This window comes from Canis lupus, chromosome 16 (assembly GCF_048164855.1).
Source record: "Canis lupus baileyi chromosome 16, mCanLup2.hap1, whole genome shotgun sequence".
NCBI lineage: Eukaryota > Metazoa > Chordata > Mammalia > Carnivora > Canidae > Canis > Canis lupus.
Window position 1 is genome coordinate 10,527,289 of NC_132853.1, and position 17,784 is coordinate 10,545,072.

The 17,784-nt window shown below is 62.9% G+C and overlaps 1 protein-coding gene across 3 annotated transcripts in view; it reads right to left on the reverse strand.

Moving 5' to 3' along the window:
• Positions 1-17,784, reverse strand: part of RXRA (retinoid X receptor alpha) — a 93,646-nt gene that overhangs the window by 21,189 nt on the left and 54,673 nt on the right. For all 3 annotated transcript variants that reach the window (XM_072778555.1, XM_072778553.1, XM_072778552.1), the window contains exons 2-4: positions 6,257-6,522; positions 1,055-1,205; positions 790-969 (exon numbers count right to left, since the gene is read on the reverse strand). In XM_072778555.1, coding sequence (XP_072634656.1) covers positions 790-969; positions 1,055-1,205; positions 6,257-6,522 — 597 coding nt within the window. The remainder of the gene's footprint in view (positions 1-789; positions 970-1,054; positions 1,206-6,256; positions 6,523-17,784) is intronic.

A 17,784-nucleotide genomic window follows, 5' to 3' on the forward strand; every position in this document is an offset into this window, starting at 1 on the left:
TGGACAGCACCCCCCAGCCCACAAGGCCCTGGGTGCCAGACTCAGTGGGATGGACCTGCCCCCGTTCAAGCTTGGATGAAGACTGTAACCAGGAGTCACCAAGCCTGCAGATGGGGAAACTGAGGCCCACGGACACCAAGGGGCTCTGGGAAGGCCACACTGCAAGTTAGGGCCGAGGGCTCAGACCACATCTGGCTGAACCGCTGGACAAGTTCAGTAACCTCAGGGGAGGCACCTTCCCCGCCCCCTGCCCTTCCTCGCTCCTAACAAACACTGTCAATAAAGCAAATGGGCACAGATCCAAGCCCGAGAGCCCCGCTGCTCTGAGGACGTGGGTGATGCTTGCAAGGCGCCCCAACCAGATCTGTAGGAGGAAGCAGGGCCACCCCAGCACCCCGTAGGCCTGGGGGCATCTTAATGGTCTCTGGTGCTCCCCGCTCCACTCCACCCCTCGTCAGCACTGTCCTCGCCGCAGCGTCCACAGCCACCCCCCTCCAGACAGCACCCACGCTCCTGGGCACCTTCCGCCCCGTCTCCACCGCCAGCCTTGGCCCCCACCCGGAGCCCATGCACTGGGCCGCCAACACCTAGAGGAGGGTCTGACCCACGTGTGTCCCCAGCCGGGCTGGAAGGACGACCGGAGGCCCCTGGGGGACCTCAAGGCCTGGCACGCGGCAGGTGCCAGGGAGGGTCAGGCGGGGCCCAGGCCTGCGGGGAAACAGCACCCAGCGTGCAGCCCCACGGGAGTGAGTGCCCGGTGCCGGGTGACCACCCCCGCCCCCCACCTACCTTCCCGCTTCATGCCCATGGCCAGGCACTTCTGGTAGCGGCAGTACTGGCAGCGGTTGCGCTGCCGCTTGTCGATCAGGCAGTCCTTGTTGTCGCGGCAGGTGTAGGTCAGGTCCTTGCGCACCGTCCGCTTGAAGAAGCCCTTGCAGCCCTCACAGCTATACACTCCGTAGTGCTTGCCTGCGGGGAGGGGCCCATGAGCACACGGCCCCCCACCTCCCCGAGGCCCGGCAGGAGGACCCCCGCGGCGCCCAGGGCGGCCTACCTGAGGAGCGGTCCCCACAGATGGCACAGATGTGCTTGGTGAAGGACGCCATGTTCCCTGAGGGGTGGGCCGGGACCTTGAGGACACCATTGAGGCCCAGCGGCGGCTTGATGTCCTCGCTGCTGCTGACGGGGTTCATGGGGGAGCTGAGCTGAGGAGGGAGAACCGGGGCTGTGCAGGGGCCTGCACCGGCGAACCCCCCGGCCCTACAGCAGGGCAGGTGCTCGGGCACCTCCGCTTGGCAGAGAGAGGGACGGAGGCTCAGGGCAGGGTCCGGGCCCCCCGCTGCCCTGCCCTCGGCGCTCCTCCCTCCCATGGCCCAGCACAGGCCTCGGGGAGGAGACCCCAGGCCCTGCTGACACCCCCTGCCCCTCGCCGCCCTCGCTGCAGAGCGTGCGGTGGACAGGATGGCGTGAATTCGTGACCCTCCCAGGGAGGCAGGCCCTTTGGGGCCCCCTAACCCACAGATGGAGACTGAGGCCTGGTCACAGAAGGGCAGGAGTCAGGGTCCACGCCGGCAGGGTGGGGGTCTCTGACCACGTGGCCCAGGGCGAGCAGGGCTGAGCCAGGACCAGGTCCCACACCCCGCCCCACCCGCGGCTGCCTGCCTGCCGCTGCCCAGGAGGAAGCGTGGGAAACTCACCCGTCACCCTGGCAACAGCTGCGAGCAGCAGTGACACAGCAGTTTTGGTTCTGCTCCGTCCACCCGGCTCCCCTGTCAGCGCCAGGGCCCAGAGGTGCTTCCCGCCGCCCCCCGCAGGCCAGCTTGTCTCTGCAGGCCCCGCACCCCCACTTCCTCAACGCCCCCCATAGGCGGAGGTCCCTGGGGAAGGGCGGCAGGCGCTGCGCACCACCCCCCAGCCCCTGGCCCCTCCTGCCGCAGGAACCTTGCCTCCTTCCTTCCCCGAGGCCCCCTTTCTCACGGGGCAGGAAAAGCTGGGTGCTCAGAGCACACAAAGCAGAAAGCACCCGAAGCTTCCTTCCATGCTGGCCTTCCGGCCTGCCCCCGGCCAGTTCTGAGTCCTTCCTCCCCCCACCCCCTGGGGGGGGGGGGGCGTGTGGCTCTGGGAGGGTGCTTAGCCCCCGAGGGGCCCAGGTGGGCTGCCTGGAGGCCAGGAGGCAGGCTCTAGCCCACGGGGCTGTAACAGGGTGCCAGTGCTGGCTCCAGCAGCCCCCTGAGTAAGGGGAGCACGCCCAGCAGCACCGTCCCAGGTGCCGGGAGCGCAGATGGGCATGGTCTAAGTGCTCAAATGCCCAGGCTCGGCATGCACTGCCTCTCTATGCACGGGAAGCCCCCTCCCCATCTCCCCGGTATGGACACGGAGGCCCCAGGGTCAGGGGCAGAGCAGCAGGCTAAGCTCCGGTCTCTGATAGCAGGTGCTGAGCACCAAAGGGATGCCCACATGCTGCAGAAGGGGAAACTGAGGCCTCAAGAGGACGGCTGGCCCAGAGCCCCTCGGTGACCCCATCCATTCACTGGGTGCCCAGTGATGCAGTGCTGCAGAGCCCCTGGGCCAGGTGGGGACAGGGGAAAGAGGGGCTGGGGAATGGCATAGCTTAGGGCAGGGCCTCCGGATCATGGGTCTCCATTCACTATGTGACTTTGGGGAAATTACTCAGTCACTCTGGGCCTGAGGTCCCTGGCAGGCAGGATTGAGGGCCACTGTCAGGATAACAGAGTGTACGCGGGGGCAGCTGCCTAGCACACAGTCTCCAGGAGGAGGTAACACCAGCTGGTCCCAGGCAGAGACCCGACGTGCAGGTGGGAAAACCCACAGACTATTTGGGAGAAGGCAAGGCGGGGTACGGCTGGAGGTGGGGGCAGGACAGCCCCCTGGACTGTGGGGAGCTGCCCCAGACACAGAAGCCCAGCCAGGACTCCACATGGCTGGATCCACATGGGAGCACCAGGGAGGGAAACTGGACATCTCCCGTTCCGTGCTGGCCCACCCCAGGCTGGGCAGCTAGCGGGCCACCTGCCCTGTCTCCCGCTGCCCATTTGCATGCAGGCCCTTGGGTGCTTGCCCTAGGTAAACCGATGCAGGGCCACAGCAGTGAGGAGGGCTGGCCAGGGCTCCACATGGGAGGGAGCCACAGGCAGGACGGGCAGTCAGTGCTGTGGCTCCTGGTCACGTGCCAGGCACATCCCTGCCCTCCCGGGCCAGGCTTTCCATGGGCACAGCAGTCAGCCAGGGGCCCTGGGAGCCCCAAGGGACCCTGCATTGTGGGAACACAAAGGCTGAGCTGGGGTCCCCACTCACCACAGGCCTGGGCCACCAAGGCAAGGCTGTGAGGGTCAGGGTCACTCTTCCCCTCCCCAGCTCTAAGCAGAGGAGCCTCAGGCTGGGTTCACAGCCCCCAAAACAGCCCAGAATGACTCCTGGGGCCTCATTCTGCCCTGCCCGCACCCCTTCCCAGGGGACTCTGCGGCCCCCCACCTAAGGGGGACTGCTCCCCTGCTGTACCCCACCTCCCCTCTGGGGAGACCCATGGCACCAGCAGCCCCTCACTGGAGCCCGACAACGTGGTATGGCCAGGGTGGGGGCCTGTTCCCATTTCCCCTTTCAGATCCTTGGCATTTATTTCAGTTCCCGCCAGAGCCTACAGGACATACGAAAATAACCACCTGCCTCATCAATGCGCACCGGGGTCTCTGCCGTCTCTCGAGGCTCCTCTCTTCTGCACCCACCACCTCAGGAGGCCCTTCCTCCTGAGCCCACAGCAGGCCCTCCAACCCACGAGGGAGGCCATCACCCACAAACAGAGCTGCACACGAGGGCAGGTCCTCGGCCTCACCGGCCTCACACTGCCATCCAGGCAGGGGCAAACCCTGCGGTGTGCACTCCTTTCACGAGGGAAGCCTTGCTGGGCTGGTGAGGCCTGGACGCAGTGCTGCCCACAGCAGGCTAGGTGGGGCGAGTGGGCTCTGGGACGAGCTGGGGATGCTCCCGGGCCCTGTGCTGATGGAGCCCCCAGACCAGGAAGAGATGCGGGGCAGTGCGGGTACCAGCACCAGGGATCTGGCTCTGTCCAGCCAACACCCCCGGGCAAGGTCAAGTGGGACAGGTGTGGTGTCAACGGCCCTCCCTGGCCGTGTGGACTTGAACAGGCAGCACGAGGCAGAGTGCCAGGCCTCCCCCAAGACAGCAGAAGTCTTGTTCCGGCAACCATGACTTCGCGGTTGTGGTTTTGGGGCAGGGGGTGGGGCATGCCCCCCTTTGAACTCCACCCACACTCTTGTGAATATGGGGAACCCTAGGTTTCCAAGACAAGCTGCTGAAGCCCAGAAGCTGCACTCCCTCCAGGAAGGAACTATGGGGCAGGGGGTTGTTCAGGGGAGACACCTACCCGGGAGGGGCAGCCAGAGGAGAGGCTGAGCATGGGGCCTCAGACTGGGGCAAAACTCATTGGGGGCCACCTGACAGATGGACACATGGACAGATGGGCGGCTGAGCGCAGGTCAGGACCATCTGGGACACACTGGGTTTGCACCCCCAGTTCTTGTCCTGACCCCCTCATCAGTTTCAAGGGGCCCAGGGCCCTCTGCACACACAACTTGGGCTCAACCAGCACCCACCAATTGCCAGGAACCTGGCTGTGTGCAGAGAAACACAGAGAATAGGATGGATGTAGTCCTGAAAACTCCTGACTCCCCAGTACCGCCTGCCCCTGCCCCCAGACAGAGAACAGTGCCAAAGGGCAAGTGCCCCCAAGGCTGGAAGGGTATCTCTGCCCTGCCCAGGCTACTGCTATACATGAGCCCTCAGGTCTACGAACAGGCAGCAGGCCTGAGACCAGCAAGGGGCCTGTGGGGCCAAGGGTCAGCAGACACTTGCTTCTGTCACAGTCCCCAGAGGGCAGGGGCACACTCAGTCTCCACCTGCCTCTGCACTCCCTGCATGGCGCTGTACAGCTGGTGAGAATGGGGGTGGGATGGCTGTGTTAAGAACAACCCAGCCAGGCCCAGGAAGACAGCCCAGCCTCCCCTCTGCCAGCACCTCAGGCCTCCTACTACTCTGGGGACCAGGTGACATGAGCAGGGCTCGGGAGCTCTGCACTGATGCCAGAGACCTTAGCTCTTTCACCCTCTCCCTCAACCACAAAGGGGTGACAAGGTCACTCTGGAAAAGCCAGCAAGGTTCTCCCCCAAGGCCAGCTCTAGAGGCCCGGCCAGACGGGCAGCACACTGGCCCCTGCTCAGTGGTATCCCAGTCCTGCACCAGAGCACAGTGGGCTGCCCCGCAGGTGGTGCAGCAGCAGAGGACTCGGACGGCCCTAGGATGAGGCTGACATGGTTAGATGTGTCGCTCTGGGCAGGGAAGCCTGCATTTCAAGTCTCTCCCAGCAGGCTGTCCTGAGGCTCCGTGGAGACATGCACCCAAGGGGCCTTCACATTCTGGGGGAGGAACTCAGAGCTGGAGAGGAGCCCTGCGGATTTCAGGAAGGACAGCTCAACCCCAGAGAGGAAGGTCCCCCTGGGATTCAGGCAGGAAATCCACCAGGAACCACAGGGAGCTGGGGGGTAGGGGCAGCTGCAGGGATCTCCCAGGGATCTCCAGAAAAGTTCAGGACAATGCTGCAAGGGTTTGGACAAGAAGCATAGGAGAGGGTGGACCAGGCCTCCAGAATCCCATCACAAGAACTGGACCAAGCCAGGCCCTGCCAGATACCAGATGCTTCCTGATTCAGAGACAACCCTGAAAGCCAAATTGTTCCAAACACATGACTACGGAAAAGACCACCAAGCCCAACAGATGAGCCGAGGCCACCATGGGGCCGAGAGCCTGGCCCAAGGAGGGGTGCATCTGCATGGAGCCTGGACATAACCCGCCCTAGGATCTGGGCCCCAGGGCACTGAGACCTCCTGATGAGGGTGTGAGCAGAGGGAAAGGCGGTGAAGGGGCACAGGCTCCAGGAGGCAGGTTTAAACCTGAGAAACACTGAGCCCCGCTCTACAGAGCAGGGGGTCACGGGAGCAGGGGGCCCCCCACAGGAGGGGTCCCACTAGGGTAGATGACCAGCTGCAGGGAACTTGGCCGATAACTGAGAGTCGAGCACTGGGGAGTCAGCCAGACCTGGGCTCAAGTTCAGGCTAAAGCCACCTCTCCGAGGTTCTGGTTCCCAGAGACAAAAGGTGGAAAGGACAGCACCTATCCCCCCCACCCGCAGGGCCCACAGGAAGGGCCTTGCCTCTGCACTTACCTGGGGGCTGCCGGTGCCGAAGCCCAGGGTGGGCGTGGTAGGCACCGACATGGAGTGGGGGCCCATGGGGGAGCTGATGACCGAGAAGGGTGGGCCCATGCCGTTGATGGGGGAGCTCAGCGTGCTGATGGGCGAGTGCAGCTGTCCCGGGGAGCCAAGCGAGGAGCCGATGCCAGGCCCCAGAGAGGGGTGCAGCGAGGGGGCGGCCATGGAGCCACGCCCCGTGGGGGAGTTGAGGGATGAGGAGTTCACCTGGGTGGAGAAGTCTGCAAGACAAGAACCAGAGGATGGCGGTCAGGAGCCCAGCCTGCTTCCCGCAGGGATCGCAATGGTTCATGCCGCCAATTCCCACCAACACGAGGTCAAGCCAGGTCAGAGAGCCGGAAGCTCCCCGTCCCGGGCGGCCCCCCACATATGCCGGCCCGGCAGGCCCCCCAGCTGCCACAGGCAAGCTCTCAGATGCCCATCCAGGCATGGAGGCCAGACGGCTGCCCATCCACCTGGAACGCCTGGTCACCACGAGGGGCCAGTCCCTCTGCCCATGTGTTCAAAGGGCTGAGGTGAAAGCGTATGAACAAGAGCAAGAACCATGAGACTGACACCTCCCGAGTGCCCATCGTGTCCTCGGTACAGAGTGACGCACGAAGGAGAGAGCCATGCGGCAGGTACCACCATCACCGCATCTTAAGGACAGGGAACCCAGGCCCTGTGTTCATGCAGTGGCCCAGAGCACAGCAGGTATGCCACCAGGAGGCCAACCCTCTCTCTCAGTCCTGTGGCCTCAGGCCAACCAACCACACTGCCCAGGCCTGCTCAGGTGCCCCAATGGCCATGGCCCCTCAACTGGTGAGGCCCCAGAGAGATGCATGCTTCCTGTGTGCCTGGGGCCTCTTCCGAGTGGGCCTCGAGGAGAGGATGGAGGTGTGTGCCAGGCGTGGAGACATGCAGCCCACAGAGGCTGTGGGGCGAGGCTGGGACCTCCCACACGCAGGCTTTCATCTCAGGGATTTCAAAGCCCCAACAAGAGCTAATTAGGCCTCTCCACCCACCCTGAGGGCTCAGCAGGAAGAAGCCTCCCCAGGAGGGAGGCTCTCAGGTGGTGAATCCACTGCCCACGGGCGGGCGGGCAGGCGGGTGGAACATACCAGCATATCAGCGGGAACTGGAGGTGCCCACAGGCAGCAGGGCCGAGGTGCAGGGGCCAGAGGGCTCCACCTCCACCCCGCGGAATGCCCTGGGCAAGCCCGGGCGCCTCTCCCAACCTCAGCCTTCCCATCTGCAAAATGTTCTCTCACACAGCGGAGTGACCTCTGTCGCACACACCCCAGGTCTGCGGGCACACCCTGGCTGCCCACTCGACGGCCCCGGGGACAACCAGCCTCCCTGAACCTCGGAGCAATTGTGTCTCAAGGCTCCCAGAACAAACGGACACATGTCCAGACACATAGTGGCCGAGTCAGGACTCAGCACACGTGACTCCAGCCAAAACCCTGATCCGGGGACTTATGAACCTGTCCCCGGTGCTGGGGGGAACACAGGAGGCTCTGCCCTCCTCTGTGAGCATTTACTCACTTCTGTCCTGTGGCCCCCAGCCCACTGGACACTTCCTCCTCCCTCTTCCGTGGGACTAGAGGTGTGGGAAGCCGGCCCACAATCCTACCGTCGAGCCAGGGGTGGGTGAGCCTGCCTGCACCCTATCTGACTCTGCTGGCAAGCTGCCTCATCCGATCCATCTGAAACCCTAGCCATTTTCAAAATTGGGGATCTACCATTTCACTGAACTTGAAAATGAAAACCAGAGGAATTCCAGGGCTGGATGGTAGCAGCACCTGTTGGCAAGGGTGGTTACTGCGGATCAGCCCCATTAGCCATCCAGTGCCCTGAACATCCTGTACCTGGAGGTCCAACGCCACCAGAAGCTGGGGGTGGGGGCGTACACGGGGCTGACAACGGGACAAGCACAGCAGGTCCAGCTGCAGGTCCTTGATGCACTGAGCTCCTATGGCCCTGTCTGCCCATCTGTGACAGACAAGGAGACTGAGGCACAGAGTTCTGGTGTGAGACTTGCCTGAAGGCATGAGCGCAGAAATCCGCAGCTCCCAGCAAATGTGGACCCACTGTGCCTCTCTGGCCTGCAGCCAGACTCACCCCTGCCCAAACCTGGGCTTCCCTATCTACACACACCTGCTCTACAGGAGACGGCCTCAGCCTCCACAGGGTTGGAGGAGAGCCTCTCTGACTTCAGGGTGGAAGCCAAGGGGGAGCAAGATGGACCCTGCAAAACAGCTTTTGTGGACATCTCCACAGGAGAGCACGGAGAGAGGGCCCAGGCCCCAGGAGGGGCGGCCCAGGGGGAGCCGCTCACCTCTCTCCCCAGAAGTGGGAAGGAAACCAGGATTTCAGAGCCAAGCTGGAGAAGCCAGTCCTAGAGTCCACCCCCTGCCAGGTACTCCCGGTGGATCAGAGCAGGGCACTGCGGGGCTTCACAGGAGCTCCTTGCTCGTCAGCAGCCAGGTCACCCACAGGGTCGCCTGGAGGGCCTCGGGGGGCAGCCCCAGCTCCCAGCTGCCCTGGCTGGTGCCCACTCTGCTCCTCGCTGGGCCCTGAGCTGCTGCTTGTTTGTTTGTTTGCTGCTCCCCCCAGGAAGGGGAGGGAGAAGCAGGAGAAAGCCTGGCCGGAAGGAGGGAGGGAGGGAGGGGGCCCGTTTGACAGCCAGCTGCCAGGCTGCAGCCCAAAGCTCCTCAGACGCCCAAGGCACTGCCCGCACCCAGAGCCCAAGTCTGAAAACCAGGCAGGGGGGGAGCCAATGGGGGAAGGAGCACCCACCTCCAGCCTCCACACAGCCCCATCCTCTGCAGCGACGACACCCCTCAACCACACCCCACCCCCAGCCTAACGGCGCATGCTCAAGTGTCCAGCAACAGCTCCACACTGGCACGAGCCCCCTGGGGCTGCCTAGTCCGGAGGGGTGGCTACCCCCACCCCCATGCGTGCCTCCTGAGGACCCCGCTCTGGGTGCTTCCTGTTTACACAGAACATCCACAGCAGACACTCTCCTGGAGCCTGGGTGACAATGGGCTGGGTGTGTTTTCTGGAGTTTTCTGGAGAGAGACACTCTGGCCAGGAAGGCAATGTTAGAAAGAAAAGGCAAAAAAATGCCCAAACATCCTCGGCTTGCAGAGGCCCTGCCCACCCCCCTCCACGTGCGTGCAGGCTTGAGGCTGCCAAGCCATTCATCCGCCCCCACCCACTGATAAGCAGAGGCGGTAAGCAGGCCTTATTCTTTACAAGTCAAACTTTGGACTTGCTGGGGCCTTGTCACTGGCTGGTCACCACACACTTATCTGATCGTCGCTTGGTGGGGCTGGTGGGGCGGGGCTGCAGGGTCAGGCTCAGACACCCAACCCTCCCCACCCAAGGGAGTACAGAGGGGCCTGTGAGGGCAAGTGCCGAATCTCATACCCTCAGCACCTCAGCACCTCAACACACACACACACACACAGCCCTTGGGGCTCTGAGCAATCAGTGAGACTTGGGAACGAGGCTGTGGCCCTGGAGCTCATAGGGACATCTGAGAAAGAGGCCCCTGTGCAAACAGAGCGGATGCCCAGCACCCCAACACGGGCTAAGAGACCTGGGGGCGTTGCCAGATTCAGTCCAGGCAGGCTACATGGAAGAAGCAGCCCACAGATCTGTCTTTTGACACAAAAAGCTCTCAGGCCACACAAGTGCCTCTAACATGCCAATACCTGGAGGCCAGCCTCAGAGCCCTCGCAGAGACAGGATGCCCTGGGATCTCAGCCCCAGAACCCCCAGAGCCTCAGGGTGAAGAGCTACGTCTGGTAAACTTTAAAGTAAAGAACGCACTCCGGGTGACCAACAACAGCGGGGGCTACTCCTTGGGGTGATGAGCTCTCCTGTCGTAGCTCCTTGCAAGCAAAAACTACATACACCACTCAGGAATGGCTGAGCAGGTGGCCCCTGAGGGCCCTTGGAGGGAGGGACTCTCCACCACTCTCCAAGATTCCCGAGCTACACAGGGAGCTCCCTCTGAAAGGGAGCCCTGGAGGGACCCCACACCAGGAATCCGGGGAACCCTCACCAACTCCCTTCCGGTCCCCACTTGGCAGACGGGGGTGGGTGGCAGGAAATGCCAGCCCTGCTGCGGTGGGGTGGGGGTGCGCCCCCGGGGCCCTGCCCCTCCTGGGCAGCCAGGGAACCCCCCAGCACTTAGAAAGGGGGGCTCAGGCCTCGCCTGAGGCCCTTCATCGCAGGACCACTTGGGGCAGGGTCCAAGCCTGCAGCCACACGGCCAGTAAAAAAGAAGAGGGCACAGGGCCGGCCAGGCAGGAAGCCGGGAGGTGGGGAGTGACAGGAGGCCCAATGACGGGGCGTGGCAGGGGGGGGCGTCCCAGGGGCCAGAAGGAGGGCACGGGGGTCGGAGAGGGAGTTCTCAGGAGGAGGAGGGCATGGGGGCTAAGGAAGAACCCCGTAAGAACAAGAATGGTGCCCAACACCAGCTCCCCCACCCCCGGAACCGAAACCCCACGTCAAGGAGCCGGCAGGTCCTCAGGAGCTTCCCGGGCGGGGGGGGGGGGGGGGGGGGGGGGGGGGGGGACACACCCACTGCGGGTCCCCACCTTCCGGAAGGACTGCTTCCCCTGCCACCACCAGGGAGGGAGAAGTGGCGGCCTGGAGGGGGCTGTGGTGGGGACCACGGCGCGTCTGGGTTTGGGGGAAGCTGAGGGAGGCGACAAGGCAGGGGAAGCAGGAAGCTGCCACCGGCCCACAGCCCGAGGGGCCTTCAGGACATGGGGCTGACACAGGGAGGTGCTGGGCCCTGGGAGCAGACCCCTGCCGGCCCCTCGGAGCTCACAGGCTGGCCCTCCCTGGCCTGTCTCCCCTTCTGTAAGCTGAACGCACCCAAGGCAGAGGCACCGTGGTGGCCCCTGTGCCCGGTGCCTGCTCCCCACCCCGCAAAGGGTGGGCTGAGACCCAGGGCCCTGCCACTTCCAGCCCGGGGAGCGTGGTCCACCCATGGCCTCCTCGCCAGTGTCAGCTAACAGCTCAGGGGGCCGGGGCTGAAATTCCAGCTCCCCTGGGGTCACCCTGCCCTCTCCGAACCCAACGGTCCCAGCCCCAAATCTCAGCCCTGCTGAGGACACCAGTCAGCTGGGCCTTCACAGGGGGGCAGGAGAAACCCTGCCCTGCTCCTGCCCTGCCCCAAGCACTGGGGACCTGGAAGCGGAGTGGGTGGGGAGTGTATCAGGCATGGAGCCTTAGGGGCTTTCCCCTGCCAGGCTCAGCAGGCCCACGGGCCCAAAGGGGCCAGAACTTGGGACATGCCCAGCTCTACTTGGAGCCCACGGTGGCCCAGGTCTACCCAGACCCCAGAGGAGAGATGGGGAGAGAGGAGGGGCACAGTGAGCCCTTACCTGTGCAGAGGAAATGGCTCCCAGGGCTCTTGGTCCCTGGGCACCCAACAGGGACCTCACTCCCACAGGCCTCATGGGGACCACCAGCTGGCTCCCGGGCACTGCAACGGAGAGAGATGCCCACGGGTCCAGGAGGGAAGGGATGAGGAGGGGCAGGCACAGTGGACACTGAAGGCCAGGGGACAAGCAGGATACTCTGAGGTAAGGGACAGACACTATGGACGACCCCAGACCCAAGGCCTTATAGGGGCCCTGAATGACCAGATACCGTGGACCTAGCAGGCTGAGCATCCATCCAAAACTCAGGAAGGGTCTGGGGCTTCCCGGGGAGCCTCAGGTGTCCATGTCTCAGAGTGGCCTTGAGTGGGCGGGCCAGCTCAGGGCCCTGGACTCTGGTCTAGCCACTGCCTCTATGAGCTCAGGGCCCCTGGGTCCCAGCTGAGCATGAGACCTCAAGGACTTGGAAATGTCAAACCCATCTTTGCGGTCACTAACCTCCACCCAGGTCAGGGAAAACAAGAGCTTGGCTCCTGTCCCCCATTCCAGGAGCAGCCATGCAGCTGGGCTATCCCTCCTGGAACGCAGAACTCAGCCCCCTGTCTGACCTTGTCCAGCTGCCCTTGGAGCCACCATGGCCCCCAATACATGACCAGGGGCTGACTCAGAGTGGGAGCATGGGAAATGGGGGGAAGTGAGGGGCTATGAACTGAAGGCACAGAGGGTGCACAGCATGAAACATGACTGGTCAGGTGGAAATGGATACAAAGGCAGGGCCAGGACTGGCAACCCAGATCTACAGGGCCCCAGTCCGGCCCGTCCCAGGGTGTGAGGACAGGAACAAGTACTTAGACCTCTGGGTCCTAGTCAGGAGACACCAACCTAAAGCCCTCCATCCTGACCGATTTCAGACTCCCCAGGGAAGAGGGAACACCCCTTGCAATTCCCCTCATGGACACAGGGCCCCTCATGGACACAGGCGCCATTGAGGCCCGAAGGGCCTAACAGGGGAAACCATTCTCCATAATAAAGCTCAGGGTAGGACATCTGTGCTGATATCCAGTGAGCACTCAATGACAAATACATCTATACTATCACTAGCACCATTGCCACCATCATCGTCATCATCATCACCACAACCATCAGCAGCACCTTCATCACCATCAACATCATCAATACTATCATCACCCACCATCATCATCATCATCACCACCATCACCATCATCATCAACATCAATACTATCATCACCCACCATCATCATCACCATCACTACCATCACCATCATCACCCAACATCATCATCATCACCATCATCACTACCATCAGCATCACTGTCACCCACCATCACCACCATCATCACTACCATCACCACCACCACCATTATCATCACTATCTGAGCAAACCCCCATCTTGCCCCACTGCACACATAAAAGTCTAAGGCCCAGAGAGTCTGACAGGTTTCACCACAAGTAGCACAAGGGACAGTGTTTTGGGGTTCTGCTAGCCATACTGAGCAGGCCGGAGTTGGTGAGGGGCAGCCATCCTCGCCCAGCCCACTCATACAGAAGGGGTACTACAGCAGAGCCCAGTAGCAGCGGTACAGCTGGAGTCCAGCCACCATGGAGGAAGAAGGAGCACAGCAGGGAAGGGGGTGGCCAGGAGGGGGTCCCTATGAGCAGCCAGCCAGGAGAGCTGAGCTGAGAAGTGACGGCACTAATGCCCTGGGGCCCGAGGGCCAGGGTCTTTGCTGGAGGCTGCCCTCCATGCCCCCAGTCCTTGCAGCCACAGCCCCCACACCAGGCCCAGCTACAGAGTTAACCAAATACATCTGCACCCTTACCCTCGGCTCCTGTAGCAGGCGCTGTCATCACCCAGCAGGCTGGCAGCACTCGATGGAGGCCTGTGCTGGGCCCTCTCTGGAAAACCCTGGGAACTGAGTGGCATGCTCAGCCTGGGGGAGCACTGTTCAAACCACCAGGGAACAGAATAGGAAGGTGAGTTCCAGAGCAGCATGTGCCAGAGTCTTCCCAGCTTAGAGACACACACAAGGAGGGGAGCACAGGGGGCACATGGCACGCCTTGGACACACCCCAAGCTGCAGCCTAACCCAGGGTGGTGGGGCTGGACCCCCCACTCCAGAGCCCTGCCTCTCTAGACCAGCCCATCCTCACCAGGCTGCCCCAGGTGCCTGGGTGCTACAGGGAGAAGATCCCAAAGGCCGCTCAGGGCTGTGGATAATGAGCAACATGGCCTATAGCACAGACACCTCCTCCTCGCTGCAACCTGCATACCACACAGACGCCCCCAAACACTAGCTCAGGAAATGCCAACTCTCTACCTTCCCTCCCTCTTCCCTGTGACTCCAAAGCCTCCTAGAGCTATGGGCATGGCCAGGTTTTCCAGAAGTCATGTGACCACAGGCAGGATGGGCACCCAGTGAGAACCAGCAGGCAGGCCTGTCCCCAGAGGCCTAGGGACATGAAGAGGCAGTGGTCGGGGCTGGTGGTTTTGAGTCAATGGCTGTGGGATGGGAGTCCCATCCCTAGTGCTCAACTGGGTTCCTGTTCCCTGGGTGCTATTTCTCCATCCATTCAACAAGCAGAAACCTCAAAGGATGCCTAGCCCCAGAGTGCAAACCACACAGTCACCACCTAGGGCCCCCAAATATTGAGACCAGTCCTTCTATGACAGCTCCAAGACATCTAATTTTACCGAGAGGTACGCACATCTTGCCATCCCAGAAATGGCCAAGCAGGCAATAGGATTCAGGTGGCCTCACTGATGGTGCTACCCACCCATGCCAGGGACCCAAAGGTGAGGACAGCCCAGCCAACCCAGCCAGCACTGAGGAGGGAGTCAGGAGAGCTCAGTGACTGGCAGTGCCCGGCTTGGGCCCCAACCAACAATGCGGTGTTCCCTGCCCAGAAAGATGCCAAGGGGTCCCGCACAGTCCCCGGGGCTGGTTTCCAGCCCTAGGGCCAGAGCACCCTCAGCAGGCTGGCATGGGACACCCCTGTGTCTCTGGGCAAAGCAGGGAGACCACCTCGGGCTGCTGCCAGACAGCTGGGCCACACCTCCCACTCAGTGGCCTAACAGGTGCTGCCTATCGGAGAGGCCCAGCAGTGGTCGCAGGTGACATCCCCGTACCTGCTGGAACCCCGACGGTGGGGGGGGGGGGGTGCATGGGCACAGAGCGAGGTGACAAAAGGAACACAGAGGAGCTGGCAGCCAGCCATGATTAACGAACGTGCAGTGACAAAGCCACCACCCAGGCCCCCGCAAAACAGCTCCCCAGACCCACGAGCCTGCCACGCCACAGGTGTGGCGTGTCTCCCTGGCGACAGACATCCCGTATCGCACACGCAGAGTCTAGGCAGGGCCTCCACCCCCAGCCCCATGCAAACGTCATCACAGGAGCTCTGGGTGGGTGGGGGGGGGGGACCCCTGCCCATCCTGCAGGCAGGGAGAGGGCCTGGTGGGCGAGGCTCTTCCCAAGACAGAGTGAGAGCCGGCCAGGACCCTCCGCCCTAGTGAAGAACCCCCGTGGCCAGTGGCGTGGCCGGGCACCAAGCTACAGGTGTCCAAGCAGCGATGCCCACCGTGGGGATGGAGCGCCGGGAGTGGGAAGCGCGCTCACCTCTCCGAGGCCAGGCAGGGGCTCCTGGGCGCCGCAGCCTCCCCTCCAGGATGTCCCTTCAACTGTCCCTAACCCCCGTGGGGAGCTGCCCAGACTACGGAGGAAGGCAGGTGGGAAGGGGGGGAATTCCTGGTGAAAGCCCGCCTGCGGCGGGGCACCTCGCTGGGGAGGGGCCCCGAGCCTGCGGGCTGGGCGAGCCGGTTTCTCTTCAACAGGAAAAGAAATGATTCTTGTTTCATTTTGAGCCGTGTTGCCCCGGCTGGCTCGGAGGCCCTGCTCTGTCGTGGAACGCCTATGCTTTCTACCCACTCTGGCTGTTTTTCTAATTTTCATTTGCATCCCTGTTGGCTTCTGAGACACACTTGCCCAGACAGCCAGGGTTAAGTCTGCCCACACCCCATCCAGCTGTGGTGGAATGTAGGGGCCTCCAGGCTGGTGGTCGGCCAGTCAGAGCTTTCTGGAACAGTTATGAAGAGGGGCTGCTGAGGGTGAGACTCCTCCAGGCCCAGCGTGCACTGGTCTCACCTGGGGACGACCCCGAGGCCCCCCTCTGCCCACAGAGCACCACCCTTTCATGGATGTGGGCACAAAAGCTCAAAGCCCCAGGAAGTGGTGACCCAGGGACACATGGCAGTCAGAGCAGGGCCAAGCCAGGAGTCCCTGGAGAACAGGGTCTGCTCAGCTCCCAAGGGGTTCACGGAGGGCTTCCCAAGACCCCCAGTGCCACGTGCCATGAGCCTCGGCCACACAGTATCCTCCCCTTGGCAGAGGCTCACCCACACCACACTGACTCAGCCGGCAGCACCAGGCTGGTGCCAGTCGTGTGCGGGGGCCCAGCTGGCAGAGCTCTGCAGACCGGAGACAGGGCCTCACCGTGAGACAGACTGAGAACAGGACGTCTGCCTGCTGCAGTGGGGCTTCCCCGTGTCAGCTGCAGCAGGGGCACCTCCCCTCCACAGGGGCGGGGTCCCCTATGGGTGCTCACCTGGACAGCTCAGCTGCCCAACCCTCCCTCCCCTGCCACAGGCCCGACCAAAGCCAGAGCAGCCTCTGCAAAGTTGGCCCTTGGCATGGCACCCCCACCCTGCCCAGGCTGAAAGCCCTACCAGCCTGTCACAGCTCTGGGGCCTGCACAGGCTGACATGCGAGGCCCCCACAGCCCCGTCCCTGGCTGGACTGGCTTGGTCTGGGGCCTGTGGTGCTGACGGGCTGGGCTGGAGTCCCAAGCTCTCCCCCCTACTTCCTGCTCTGGGCTTCCAGCACGTGCAGGCAGAGGGGAGACAGAGGCCACACAAGGACGGGGCCAGGCCTGGCCGACCCTATGACTTCTGCCCCGTACAGCCAACCACGCGGGCCGCTGACTCCTGACATAGCTGGGGGCTAGGGGCGTGGCTATGGAGGGAGACAGGCAGCCTCCTTTCCCTGCAGCCCCTGCCCTAGAACCCAGAACAGGACTACAGGGAGCACCCATGAAAGCACCCAGACCAGAGGGTCTCCGGGCAGAAGGGGGGGTGGACAGAAGCCCAGAAGACCCCCCGCCGGGCTCTGGACGATCGCGACCTCCAACCGCACCGCACTGCCCTCCGCGAATACCCCAGCAGCCCCCTTGGTACAGTGGCCAAGCTCAGGTCTGGCTGCACAGGCCACCGCTGCCTCAGCATGCCCTGTCTGTGGCCATCCCTCCTGCCAATCACCAGGCAGGATGGCCGTGGTCCACTGTCACTGTGAGCACCCACCATGGCACCCCACTATACACCCCCCAAAGTCCAAGGCCCCTGGCGCCACTGCGCTCCTACCTCCCCCACACTGGCCAAGTGGGGCTGGGGCCTCTCCCCTTATGGTCCCTGCCCCCATGGCCCTTCCTGGCCCTGTCGGGCTCACCAACTTCTCTGGGTCTCAAGAGCAGCCCCCGGGGATGGCCAAGGCCAGAGGTAACGTGGCAGAGGGAACCTGGAGAAAGTATGTTCCATTGTTGGTTACTGTCTTTGGGAATAACAGCAAATAGCTCCCATGAACTACAAATAACGTGTAGTTTTGAATGCCGGGGTGGGCGGTGTGGAGGACCACAGGACCAGGTGACCAACGTGTGTGTCCAATGGCAGGGCCCTGCTAAGAGGCTCGGGCGACCAGACCCCTGCCCCAAGGAGCTGGAGCCCAGTGAGGCTGGGTGCAGAGGCCTGGGTGGGGGAGGCGAGCCCAATAGAGAGCCGCGTCCGGCTCACACCCCATCCAGAGAGAGTGGGGACACCCCTCTGGCATCTGAGAGAGAGAAGCAGGGGCCCAGAAACATGCCTTCTGAGACTTCAAACCCACCCCGATCCTAAAACCCACACAGAGTCCAGGGGGCAACAGCCCCTGCCATGTGGGAAAAGGATCTGGATTCCCCAAAAAAACATATAACTTGTGGGATGCCTGGGGAACCCTCAGCACCTGGCCCTGAGAGCACCCAGATGTGTTGC